This window comes from Schistocerca piceifrons, chromosome 2, assembly GCF_021461385.2.
Source record: "Schistocerca piceifrons isolate TAMUIC-IGC-003096 chromosome 2, iqSchPice1.1, whole genome shotgun sequence".
Classification (NCBI taxonomy): domain Eukaryota; kingdom Metazoa; phylum Arthropoda; class Insecta; order Orthoptera; family Acrididae; genus Schistocerca; species Schistocerca piceifrons.
This window is the reverse complement of record NC_060139.1, coordinates 741,049,479-741,064,171: the sequence shown is the minus strand read 5'-3', so window position 1 is coordinate 741,064,171 and position 14,693 is coordinate 741,049,479. Positions and strand designations below refer to the sequence as shown.

At 37.5% G+C, this 14,693-nt stretch overlaps 1 protein-coding gene across 1 annotated transcript in view; it reads right to left on the bottom strand.

The window, feature by feature from the left end:
* Positions 1–14,693, bottom strand: part of LOC124776229 (GRIP and coiled-coil domain-containing protein 2-like) — a 282,612-nt gene that overhangs the window by 171,190 nt on the left and 96,729 nt on the right. The window contains exon 6 of the mRNA XM_047251088.1: positions 8,717–12,507. Within this exon, the coding sequence (XP_047107044.1) occupies positions 8,717–12,507 (3,791 nt within the window). The remainder of the gene's footprint in view (positions 1–8,716; positions 12,508–14,693) is intronic.

Genomic DNA, 14,693 nt, shown 5'->3' with positions numbered 1-14,693 from the left:
GTGCCTGTCCAAGCGAAAAATTTCTGAGATTCTACAGATATTATGTGAAACAACCCCTTCTAACAATAGTTTATCATAGGTCACTGGAACAATTAAGTGTACAAAGCAATTGATAAAAGTTATTTCCATTTTCAAGGTGGTTCTTCAGTGTGATGCAAGTACTTATGGGTTGATGTTGCAGATCTCAGTCAATGTGGCCTACAAAAACAGTACGTGGTTCACTTCATTATTTGTGTGTGGTTGATCACCTTTCTGCTACCAATATGTTCGGCCTTGATGCCTTTATATCTTTGGGTTTTCTATTTCTGATGCAGTCAGCGGTGAGTCACTTGCAGTCCCTTTCCAGGAACTGGATAATCTCTGCACTGTGTTTGCATTTCTATTTCAGCCAGATTTGGGATGTGCATCAGATTTTCAGGTACAAGTAACTCTTCGGCCAGATGTTATGCAAAAAGTATCAGACCATTTCCAGTTACCTACGTGATGTTGTGAAGTAGGATATTCAGGCTGCTGGGGTTACTGAGCTGATTAAATCTAGTGCTTGGGCCACTCCCCTAGTCATCATCAGATAGACAGCCTACGGTTCTCTCCGACTTGGTGCAGATTTCAAGGCTAGAACCAATGCTCAATTGCAGGCAGGAACTTATCCTATCCCCCAGCCCAAAGACCCTTTCACCAAACTTGCTGGAGGGGAATTCTACTCCAACACTGACCTCCTGTGCTTAACTCTTGTTACCTTTAGGTGAGGAATTATAGAACCTCATTATCATTAATACACCTTTTCGTTTGTACAAGTTAAAGCAGCTCCCATTTGGCACTACCTCAGCCCCCATAAGCATCCAAAGAAGCCAGAAACATAGTATTTGGAGCACTGGCTCACCAAAGAGGGAACCAGGCCAACTGATCAGAATGCATCCACAATAGACTCCTTACCACGCCCGACAAATTTCCCTGAATTACAAGTGTTTTTGGGCAAAATAAACTATTATTGCAAGTTTTTACTCAGTGAGACCCACACTACATAACCCTTCAATCAGTTATGTAATGAAGAGTGTGACATTGAAATTCCCGTGTGTCAGTGTCCATAGCGCACTGTTACAGGAGCTGAAACAAAATAGTGCACTCCATTCATAAAGTACAGTATCATAACAGGAATTTGTATTCTGCATTTGAAAGGGAAGAATTTCTGCATCAATCAGTGCTGAGTTGATGGAAGTATATGACAACAATACACCACCATATGACCCTGTGGTTAGGTAGCGCAGTTGCTTCCAGAGTGCCCATAGCATTAACCACTGCACAACAAAACTAATGCCAGATTGAGAAGGAGGAACTGACGATAAAGTTTACCACGGAAAAAATTTTATGTCTATGTATTTGGAATTCAGTTTTCCCTGATTACGCATTAAAAGCCGTTGGTGGCATTATTGAGGCCACACTCCAGTCTCCAGGAGTTTCTGTGGCATAGCATTCCAATGCCAATGTGTTGTCATATCTGCCCGCTGGCTCGAACCCTGATTTCAGCTAACAGGAGGTCCTCTGCTTCCACAGCAGCAACTTATGTTGTACGGTTTGTCCATTAAAACTGCTCATGTTGCCACCACCACAAACTGGGAACCCATCCTGTGGCAGTCCCTCCTCTACATGACTCATGAATGGCCAATTTACCTCACCTGCCAGTTGGCAAATGTGTTCAGCTCCTGGAAACATATTTTTCACAAACTCCCACTTGATGATTGTGTAATTCTTTGGACAGTGAGACAGGCGCACATCAGGTGGTCACCCCACCACACTTCCACCAACAGGCATTAAGCTTGCTGCACAAGAGACACTGGAGAATGTCCCACATGAAGACACTGGCTCACCGACAGTGTACTGTCCTCATAATCTTTCAAAACCTGTCTGTCATTATAGGCAGTGTTTCTTCTTCTGGGATGAGGAACGTGCCCCCAAAAGTTGTAAAATTATTTCTGTCTCAGACTGTATATTACAATGTTTGCTTAAAAAATTCAGTTAATGGATGCATAACATTTTTACATGTTTTCTACTTTTTAAATCTGAGTTGAACAAATATGTAATGAAAGCTAAGTGTTTAATGTAGTTGGTGTAAAGCATAACCAAGACCCCACATATGTCTAGATGCATGTGATAAACAACCTAGACATACACTAAAACTGGACAGCAGAATAAATTCTTAACAGTCTAGAATAGAAACAAGACAGTTCTCATGAACATAGTTTGACACATTCCTATAGAATTTTGTAATTACTTCTCTACATACAGAGGGGTTTTGACAAAAATTTCATGCTATCACTTCTAGCACAGTAAATGGCATATTCTATATCCAACTAATGGATTTGAGGCCGTATATGAAGGAAATGAGAGGTAGTTATGAAGTTTTTACTAACTCCTAAATCAATCAAGATGTGACTATGACACTTGGTGACACTTTAGTCATTCTCTACCTATTCATCATTCAATGTGACACACTTTCCCTTAAGATGGATGATTAGGCAGAGGTGATGGTAGTAGGAATCTGCATTTTGGCTGTTCAGGAAATGTCCTACTTCAAAAATGAGTCTGTTTTCATTTTAGAAATGCCTATAGTGCAATGTTTTCTTCATCTGAGGAAAGAGGAAGAAGTCACTGGATATACAGTCAGGAGAATACAAGAGACGAAACAAAGTTTGATAGCCCAAAGAAGCAGCATATGTGACTACATCCTGTGCAGAGTGATGGGATTGTCATGGAGATTTACACCCACTTAGACAATTGCCCACGAGATTCTGTACTGACAGTATCCTGTAACCTTGCCATGTGATTCCGTTACTATGCGACTGTAACAGTTTGCCCCACGTGAGCATAATCTATTAGACCATGCCTTGCTAACCCTAAAACACAACAAGCATCATCACTCTTATCACCCTGCCCAATGAGTTGTTGAGACTTAATCATCCCCTCCCTCCCTTTTTTGTGGTAAAAATGGAAATGTCGTGTGGCTAGGGCCACCCGTCAGGTAGACCGTTCGCCTGGTGCAGGTCTTTTTGTGGTGATGACTCCACATTACTACTGCTTGCTTTGCCCCATTTTCCCTGGATCATAATGGTACAAACAGCATTCGTCTATGGATATTAGGTGGGTAAAGAAGTCATCTGGATTTGCCTGACACACCCACAAAATTTCTGTTGCTGCCTCAGTTTGGCAGCCTTTCTGAATGGGTAAGAACAGTTGCAGAAATCCAGTGGGCAGTGACCATTGTCATGTTGAAAACATTGTGCCAGATGTTAAAAACTGCCCCATAGCAGTTTCACTTTTTCCACTATCATCTCGATTGGACAAACTGATCTTCAAGTAACAGGCCTCTGCTTCCCATGCGATTCTCGGGTTTTTCCATCAGGTGGGCAGCAATTCGTTTGTTTGGATTTGTTTCACCACTCTGGAAGCAACTGCTCTACCTAACCACAGGGTCATATGGTGGCGTATTGTTGTCAGCACTGATTGATGTAGAAATTCTTCCCCTTTAAATGCATAAAACAAATTCCTGTTATGATACTCTACTTTACAAATGGAGTGCACTGTTTCAGCTCCTCTAACAGTGTGCTATGGACACTGACACGTGGGAATTTCAATGTATGCTAGGACTGCAGACCACAAACAAAAGATTAATTACACAACTTTATTTTTTCAAGTTGACAAAAAGGCTGTATGATTATCCCTGGTAGAGGTACACATCTACTGTATAAGGTGGTTGTGTCTTTCAGAGTTTACTGCAAATCATTCTGTCATTTAAAGGTAAATGTAGTCTCAACAAGCCAGATCTGGTCTAAGTTGTGCATACACATAAGGTATATGACTGATTATTAAGGAGTACTGGAAGGGTATCCTACAAACTGTTGACAGATGTTGGCCAGCTATACTATAGTCCACATATCATGGCGTTGGACTTGTTCTTTTCTGCAGCTCGGTAAGGATACAACATACAAGAAAGAAAGAAAGAGAAAGAGAGAGAGAGAGGAGTTTGTCAATTCTATTTTTGCACTCTTCAGCAACAGTTTACATGTGTCTGTATTATGGGGCAGGGCCTAAACCACAGCAGAGATGAAAAAGGCATCATAATTTATTGTGGAAAATATATTAAGCAAACACATGCAAATTAAATACTTGTTGCCAATACCACACATTATTTCTGATCACATTGGCAGAGTAACACCAGCAAGGACTAAACCTGTGGTTAAGTAAAATCACAGACAATCATTTCTAGAAATGAGTAAAAAGTGTGTGTTGCAAATTCCAGGAGAGGGCAAGGCTGACTTCACCTCCTGAAAATGGTATGGTCAACGATTTCTTGGGTACAAAAGAGATTTTTCTTATCGATTATTTTGCAACTACATCAGTTAGAAGAAAAGATGTATGTCCTGTCACAAAATGTGACTTAGTACTGGAAATCTGGGGAATCTGAAACGCGAATTGCTGGAAGATCCATGCTATTCACCCTATCTGGCACCATCTAACATGTCCCCATTTCAACATTATAGATAAGTATGCAGCTGCAAAACCAGAGTCAAATTTTGAGGGATTGCGAAAGCCATAGGTAACTACACTAACAGAATGCTATCACTGGAAAAGCAATACTCAATTTGCTTTGCATTAAAATGAGACGAAGCAAAAAAAGTATTTTAGATTTTAAAAAACGATCTGTCACTGCTGATCAATAACGTGTCCTCATGTACTACCATGAAGCCCTTAAAGAATTCTGTAAATGAAAAATACAATATCAGAATGCACTGATCCTGAATCATGGACCCTGCCACGGTGGTGCCTGCATGCCTCAGCAATGCAGACAGCTGTACAACTACACCGGAAGGATATCTGCAGAGAGACCAAACTCACATATGGTTCTTGAAGATGGGCAGCAGTGTTTCCAGTAGTTGCAGTAGGGCAACAATCTGGATGACTGACTGACCTGGGCATGTAACATTAGCCAGTATGACCTTGCTGTGCTGGCAATGTCAACAGCCGAAAGTTAGGGAAAACTAGCAGCCGTTGTTTCTCCACCAAGGGCATGCAACTCAACAATATGGATTTTGATGCTGACATCCACTTGGGTAAGATATTTCGGAGGTAATGTAGTCCACAAATCAGATCTCCAGCTGGGGCCTACTCAGGAGGAGATTGCCATCACAGAAAACAAGACTGATTTTCTATGGGTCACAGCATGGAATGTTAGATCCTTTAATTGGGTATGTAGGTTAGAGAATTTAAAAAAAGGAAATGGATAGGGCAAAATTAAATGTAGTGTGAATTAGTGAATTGAGATGACAGAAAGATGAAGACTTTTTATCAGATGAGTGCAGGATTATCAACTCAAAATCAAAGAGAGAGAATGCAGGAGAAGATTTAATAATGAATAAGAAAATGCTGGTGAGCTGCTACGAACAACATAGCCAAGACAGAAGCAAAGCCAAACCTAGTGGTATAAGTTTATATGCCTATTAGCTCCACAGATGACAAACAGACGGAAATAATATATGATGAGGTAAAAGAAATTATACAGATTCTTATGGGACACATAAATGTAACTGTGATGGGAGACTGTAATTTGACAGTAAGAAAAGGAAGAGAAGGAAACTAGGAGGAGAACATACACTGTGGGAATGGACAGGAAGCAGCAGCCACCTGGAAGAATTTTGCACAGAACATATTTTATTAATGCTAAACTTTGGTTTCAAAATCATGAAAGAAAGTTGTATCCATGGAAGTCATGTGGTGGCACTGGAAGGTTTTAGTCAGATCATATAATTGTAAGACAGGGTTCAAAACCCAGTTTTAAACTGCAAAGAATTTACAGGGGCACATGTAGGTAAGATCAGTTCCGGTTCTGGAGAAATGTGAGAACCCACGAAGCAATACTGGTACTATTACTTGTCTCAGAAGATAGACATGATTCAGTGCTTTAATGCACTTGTACATACAGAAAAAGCTTATGGTTGTTAAAGTGGGCAAGGAAAGAATTTCAAGAGACTAGTTTGGATAAATTGAAAGAACCAATGGTTGTTGAAAATTTCAGAGTGCTAACAGGGGAAAGGAATACACTATGAGGTCAATGGATAACTTTGAGAAATGAAATAGTGAAATCAACAGGGGATCAAATGGGCAAAAAGAGAAGGCTCCAGCAAAAATCGTTGAAAAATACATCAGATATTGAATTTAACTGAAAAAAGAAGGAAACATAAAAATGCTGCATATAAAGCAGGACAAAGGGAATACAAATGACTAAAAGATGAGATTAACAGGAAGTGCAAAATGAAAATGTTGGAATAGCTAGAAGAAAAACGCAAAGTTACAGGAGCACACATGGCTATGGAAAAAGATAGATGTTGCAGATAGGAAAATTACAAATATTTTGAGAAAAGAGAATGGGCAGTATGACTATCATAAGCTTAGAGTAGAAGACAGTACTAAACAAAGGAGGGAAAGTTGGAAGGTAAAAGGAATAGATAGAAACGCTATACAAAGAAAAGAAACTTGAAGACAAAATTATGAAAAGGAAAGAGGAAGTACATAAAGATACGCTGGGAAATGAGACACTGCACAAAGAATATGGATGAGTACTGACAGTCAGTAGATGAAACAGGGCACTTTGAGTAGATGGTATTGCTTCAGAATTATTGAGGTCCTTGGGGAACAGACAAATCTATTTATGCAAGATATACGAGACAGGCAAAATGCCCTCAGGCTTCAAGGAGAAAGTAATAAGCTCAATCATAAACAAGGCTGGTGTTGACACATGTGAGTACTATCAAACCATCAATTTAAGAAGTTAAGAGTTGCAAAACACTAACACAAATTATTTACAAAAGAATGAAAAAGGTGGTAGAAACTGACCTCAGGTAAGATCAATTCCGGTTCTGGAGAAATATGAGAACCCACGACGCAATACTGGTACTATTACTTGTCTCAGAAGATACACTGATCATTCGGTACTTTACTGCACTTGTAGATACAGAAAAAGCTTATGACAATGTTGACTGGATTTTCAGTCTTTAAATTTCTTAAGTTATCCTGGTAATTAAAGTGAGAAAAAGGTTATTTACAACTTGGACTGAAATATTTGCAGTTATAATACTTGAAGGATATTAAAGGGAAACAGTAGCTGAGAAGGGAATGAGGCAGTGTGGTAGCATATTCCTGTTATAATTAAACCTGTACAATGAGCAAGCTGTACAGGAAACTAAAAAGAAATTTGGAAAGGGCAGCAAAAGGGAAATACTGAAAAGGAATTGAAGTTCAGGGAGAAGAAATAAAAGCTTTAGGGTTTATCAATTACATAATTCTGTCAGAGAGACAAAGGGCTTAGAAGAGCAGCTGAACAAAAATGGTATAGGTTGACGTGAGGTTGTAAGACGAGCTATTTCAATATAATATTTACAGTGTGATATTCTCTTTACATTCAATGAAGGGGTATGGATTGTTCAGGTGGTGCCGGATTTTAAACATTACCACAAAATACTGTTGATAAATGTGAAGATAGTATAGGAAAACAACAATAATTTTCTTGGTGGTTGACATGAATGCCTGAAATTTTACACACACTGCAGCGAACATCACTCATAATATTTTAATGAAGGCACAACCCATTTCTATTTTCCAAGCATCAGCAGACGCAATCACAGACAAAAACTGACAAGTGGACGCCACAATGTTCGGACCACGGATTTATGTCGAGCTTTGTACATTTTTAAGAGTCTATTAGGACAACATAATGCGCAAACAATAAGGTGTACTACTTAGGTAATTTCGAGAAAATTGCAAGAGAAGTTTTCTGCATCAATGATGTACCGGTGCAGTGTCACTCTGAGCATGAACTGGTTGTGGTTGGGTGGTTAGCGTCCAAGCTCCACAATTATTGGATCGATTCCCATTTCTTTCTTTAATTTATATTTTTTTCAACACTAATAAAAGTGTACAAAGTTTAAGGTAAACCAATGAACTAAGCATCGTGGCCTCCCCTTGTGAGGAAAATGTTTGTTCTAAGAATCACAGAATCTCTTATATGACAGAAAAAGTTTACTGATTGGCAAAATGGGACTTTCAAGAATTTGAAGAAGTCACCCAGCATGCCAGGTTCAAGAATACAAGAGTAGGGTGTTAATTAACAATAAAATCTGACGGTTTCCTGATCTTGACATTCCCGATCCAATGTCTTAGTGACTCACTGACAAAATTCCTGCATAGTCTTATTTTCTCCAACACTTTTCTTTCTCATCAGCAGGTAGCATCTCTTGGCTTTAGAAGCTTTAATCTGTCTCTCATTTTCCCTGTATGCCTGCACCAGAGTCACTTAATAAGTAGAAATTTATCTCACGTTTCTGATTGTAGCTTCTATTTTTAAATTATTTTTTCCTGGCAATACTAAGTATGTCAAAAAAATCTAGCTGCCTGTACGTTACTATTACCTGAACGTACAGGAGAATGTAGCCTATATGTAAATGACAAATTACAACAATTACTGGTGTTGCCTGGCCAAATCAAAAATACTATATGTAAATAGCTTTACACCTGTAGATGTGCAAATGTATTTTTAAATTTAAATGAGGCTCTGGCATTAATAATCTCTCCATCTCTTTGTACCAGAGTTCCAGTTATTTACTCAACATTGGTACATCATGACATACAGAAATAACAAATTAGTAAAAATAAAACAGACTTTTCTTACCTCCAGTAATTTTGTTTTTTGTTTTAATTCTTCAGTCTGGCATTTAAATCTATTGTCTGCTTCATTTAGCGCTCTCTCCATATGCTGCATTTTCTGTATGGCAATGTCATGCATCTCTCTTACTGAATTCAGTTCTGAAGCTGCAGAATTTTTAAGGGCACTAATTTCAGCAGAAAGTGCAACACACTCTTTGGACTTATTGTCACACTTTTCTGTAGACAAATTTAAATCTTTCTGAAGATCTTCAATTGTTTTATGGCATGTATTTAACTGGTTTTCCAATGATAGAACTTCTTCCTGTTTTGCGACAAATTGCATTTTTAGGCTGTTGTACTCATCTTGAATTTTATTCATTTCATCCATCAATGCTGAATTTTTCTTTTCTAAAGCATTTGTTATTTCCTTAACTTCTTCAGCCTCTTTGGTTTTTGCCATCAGCCTTTCAGTAGTATTTCTTAATTCATCTTGCACTTTCTTTAATTCTACCATTACTTCATCACTTTGACTTATTACTTGCATGAGCTGAGCTTTGGTGCTATCAGTATCATTACACTGCTCCTCTATTAATTTCTTGTACATGGAACACTCAGTCTGCACATCCCTCAAGTTATTCTGTAAACCAGATATGCAGCTTTCAGACTGGGATTTTAAATCGACAAATGACTGTTTTAAAGAGATCAGTTCCTCATTGTTTGTTTCTACCAAGTTTTTAAAATGGGACGCATTTGATTCGAACTGATCACGCTCCTGTCTTATTAATTTCAAATCATCATGCAGTTTAGATAATTCATTCTTTGATGTTTCACACTGCTGCACCAACTTCTCAATAACTGAAGTTCTCTCACCAAGCTGGTTATGTAGCTTCCTTACAATGGCCATTACTGCCTCTTTACTATGCAATGAGTTTTCTTCCATGCCATCTGACAAAAATCCTTCTTCTTTCATTGCACTCAGAACATCCCCACATTCAAAATGTCTTTCTTGCAAAGCACAGATTTCAGATTTGTGTTTTTCTTCAATGTTTTCCAGTCGTTCCTTCAGAAGATTCAGTTCTCTTTCTTTGTCTTTAGAGACATCCTGAATAAATAATAGTTCACTACGCAGCTTTTCATATTCCTTTGACTTAGAATCCAAAGTTGCTTTCAAATTTTGCAGCTCCAGTACCTCTTCAGAATTTTGTTCCAAAACATTTTTCTTTTCTGAAAGTTCCTTCCGTAAATTGGCTAAACTTTCACTGTTATACTGAAAAGAAATCTGTGTGCCCAGAAACTGGCTCAGCTCTTCCTCTATATGGCTAATCAATTCAACCTTATTTCTGATATCATCTTGGCAACTTTTTAAGTCTATTAATAACTTTTCTCCTGAATCTGTTTTTTCCTGCTGACTCATTTCAGTAATAGAAGCAATTTCATATTTGAGATTATTGATTTCTTGAGCTTGTTGTTTCACTGTACAAAATATTTCTATAAATTTCTCTGCTTGTTCCTTTCCTAAAATATCTCCTAGCTTGTCTAATGTTTCATTGTTAAAGTACCGGACTTCTGAAACAGTTTCGGATAAATTATATTGCGGTGGAAAATCAGAGTGAACATTTGAAATTAGTAGTCTAATTCCCTCCTTCAGACTATCATTTTCAGTTTGCAGTTCCTCACCATGTGCTTCCATATTAGAAATAACTGAATTTAAATGTTCTAACTCTGAGTGTAGCTTCTGTATCTCATCTCTGTACCTGTCACCTTCAACTGATGTTCCATTTTCACTTGAAGCATCAGAATTCTGAATGTGGCCTGAGATACTGCTCTTATTTTCTTGGGAATCTGATTCAGTCACCTCTTTGCTGCCACTGTAATCACTAACGTTTGCTGAAGAGGCACTGTTTCTTGTGACTGAAATTCTTTCGAGGCTCTCACAGAGACTTGTGATTATATCTGAAAGTGTTGCACATGTTTTGGGTTCATTTACTTGCACTAATGTATCAGCACTCCCTTGTTCATTTTCTTTGCTATCTGGTACCAATCTTTCCACTTTTAACTTATCTAATAAATGATTATGTACAGCATTATTAAGCATATCCATTGCATTAGCCATTTCTGAATGTAGAGATTCACATTCTGCTCTTACTTGAAGCAACTCATGATTTACTTTTTCCTTTTCTGCTTTTAAACCCGTATTAGCTTCAAGAACAGCTGTTCTGTCTGCATTTACTGACTCTAGAGTCGTTTCCAACTTCTCCTTTTCTGCTTTCAAACAAGAATTCTCTTCTGAAATAACTATCTTTTCAACACTTACCTTTTCCAACAAGTCATTCAGTTTTTGCTTTTCAGATTTTAAGCACACATTGTCCTCAGATATTAAAATTTTCTCAGCTGTTATCTTCTCCAGCAGTTCTTTTAGTTTTTGCAGTTCAGATTTTAAATAACAGTTATCTTCAATTATTGCAGAATTATCTGCTTCCAAAACATCCAAACGTTCAAGTAGCTTTTTCTTTTCCATATTCAGCTTTGCAATGTCTTTAAGAAATGATTCCCGTTCAGCTCCCAGACTCTGGATTAGCTGGTTGAGTTCAGCATTGTTCTGTTTCACATTTTCTATTCCACTAACAACTCTGTCCTTTTCACTCATTATTGCTTTGAGTTGATCTAATAAGCTTTCATTATCATGTTTCAGTCTTTCCTTCACTTGAAAATACGCATCCTTCTCAGCATTTGTATATTTTAATGTTTCTTTAAGATTATGTACATGGGTTGCAAACTGTTCCTTTTCTTCAAATAAGTTCTGTATCTCTCGAGTCAACTTTTCTATTTCAAGATTGGCATCTTTTACATTATTCCTAGCTTCACTAATACTCTCAATTTCCTTCCGATACTTCTCTTCCAAAATATTTTTCTCTCTCTGCAACTTTTCCTCAAATATATGTTTTTCCTTTCTCAACTTATCCATCAAGGTAGTTTTCTCTTGTTCAAATTTTTTTTCCAATTCTGCAATCTCTGCATTATATTTCTGTTCTAGGCACTGTTTCTCCTCTGCGGCCTTTTCTTGTAGTCGTTTTAGTTGCTCCTCAAGAGCATGTCTCTCTCTCAGAAATTTATCTTCAACAATGTGAAATTCTTCACAAAATTTCTCTTCACACTTTTTAAGTTTCTGCGCAAATTTTTCTTCGCGAAGTTTTAATTCTTGCTTGTAATGTTTCTCACAAGTTAGTAACTGCTGTTTGAAATTTTCTGTATATGCCTGTTTCTCTTCAGCAAAGGTTTCTTCCTGATTCTGCAATTTTTGGATGTACCCTTCCTCAACTGTCTTCATTTCCTTAATTTTCTGTTCCTCCATTTCCCTTATAAGTTGCTTATGTTTCTCTTCCAAAGACAATTTTTCGTTTTCAAACTGTTCAGATAATGTTAAGACCTGTTGCTTTGCATTAAGTTCCATCTCCTGCTTTTCAGTTAGGAACTGTTCTTTCAATTCATTTAACTTATTTTTCCAAGAAATAATTTCATGTTTCAAAGTATCTTCCATAGTTTTCTTTTCTTGTTCAAGTGTTTGTTCAAACACAGACTTCTCTTTTTTAAACTGATCCTGAAGTTCACATATTCTCTCTTCCCAAGAAATTTGCCTTCGTTTGAACTGCTCTTCATATGCCAATTTTTCCTGACTGAATTGATCATGTAACTGTTTCATTTGATCATTTTTCTTTTTATTCTCTTCATTTACCCTATCCAGCTCCTCCTGTAATATTGCCATTTCATTTTCTACAGCCACTATTCTCTGTTTAGCCTTGATGCTTTCAGTCCTCTCTGTAAAAATAAAGGAAAACAAGAATAATAAGTATAAGCTTCAGAATTTTCACTGATGCACACAAATAATTCACTTCATCTAAGGAAAATATAATTCTCCGCTGTTTACAAAAAAAAAAAAAAAAAAAAATGTATGTACAGCTGACAAAAATAGCAAAAATTATTTATTCACATAACTTGCTAGTGAGTCTGTCTTATGTTAAGTCATGAGAAATACTTTTAGAAATAGCCACTGTAGGGCAGAGAGCACTCATTGTACAATGGTAAGTAGGATACTGAAAAAGTCACACGACTGTGAAAAAGTTTCTGATTCTACATGCAAAGATGTTCACAGAAAACATACAACTGCTATACACATATTTTGATCAGTACTTTCAGCAAACAATATTTCCTGCTCATACAAAATTCAACGAACTATGTACTTCTTACATAAAGAAGTAGAAAAATAACAGATTACAGCACAAATCACGAAACACAATTTTCTCTTCAATCTAAACCTTAACAAACAATAGCAATCACAGTCATCTACACAAATGGCAGTATAAAGGATGTTGAAGATGATATCATGTGGATCTTCTTACGGATCAACAAAAATTTGATTTACGTCTGGTACTTCTTTTATATATTATGCTGCATAAAAAAAAATTAAAGAAAATGTACCGTAAAATAATACTAAAATCAAAATCAGTTTCTATACAGCACATCTGTGCTGTTGATGCCAACACAAGTCACAAACCAGCTAGTGTGAGTCTACAAGCATGTTAGCAAAAGAAATCTGTATGTAAGAGATCTGTTCAAAAAATTCCAGAAAATTCATAATTTCACACCAATGGTGTGTTGAGTGAAATGCTGTTGGCATTCCTGCACACACCTGTGTTTAATGTGTAACTGCCGGAGTTTGATTTTTGAATGACTTAGTTATTGTTCACTGCTGCATTGAGTAGAATGTTGTGTCGCACAGTTTGCGAATTTCAAGATGGCAGAGTTAGAAGAGCAATGCACCTGCATTAAATTTTGTGTAAGCCTTTACAGAGACACACCAAATGATGCAGGAAGCCTACAGTGATGAGTTCTTAAGCCATACTTGGTGGTACAAATGGTTCACATGGTTTAAAATGGCCAGGTGAAGTTAAAGATGACACTCGTTCAGGACGCCCTTTGATGTCTACCAAGGAAGGACGTCCTTTGCTATCTACCGAGAACACTCATGTCAGGAACATAAACAAAACTGTGCGTGCCAATCAAAGACTGACTGTCTGAGAGATTGCAACATTTCAGTTGGATCATGCCATGCAATCCTGACACAGTATTTTGGAATGCATTGTGTTCTGACAAATTCATCCCATGGCTCACAAGTCAAGAGCAGAAAGACTTCTGTGAAGAGCTTTTGGATCACACAAATGAAAACGAGATCTCACTTAAGAGAATCATAACTGGTGATGAGATGGATCTACAATTATGATGTTGAGATCAAGGTTCGATCATCACGAGTCGGCAAAAATTCTTCAAAACCATAAAAAGCTCATCCCAAAATCAAAAAGAGCACATTATGTCAGGTCAAATGTCAAAGCCATGCTGATAGTTTTCTTTAATTTTGAAGGATTAGCTGATCATGAATTCGTGCTACGGGGACAAATCGTTAATCAATTATACTACCGGAACATGTTGTGATGCCTGTAAGAAACTGTGAGAAGGAAGCGGCCTGACATGTGGTGAGACAATTCATGGTGCTTGCATCACGATAATGCATCTGCACATTCATCCCTTTTGGTGTGTGGCGATCGTAAAATAAATAAATAAATAAAAAACCGAAATCACAGTGCTCCCTCATCCTCTTGCAGACGGTGCTTGATGCTTCCAGAAGTGGAAATGGTGTTGGGGGCAGTCTATCATTTGCAGAGGAGAGTATTTCGAAGGACACCGTGCACAATAAGTAAAAGGTAAGTGCAGAAAAATTTTGTGGGCAAAGTTCCAGTATATTTTGAACAGACCTCGTGTGGATGGTATATGCTGTACAGGGAAATGAGGGTAAAGGTTGAAATTACAGTGCACTTGCTCATTAAAGCAGAAACACGTGAATATATATGTCATAATAGTAGTGTCAAAGTACGGATTAATTATTTCCTTTCATGTTCTAGCAAGAAAAGATCACACTTACAAAATCACAATTGATTCAGTGAGATTTT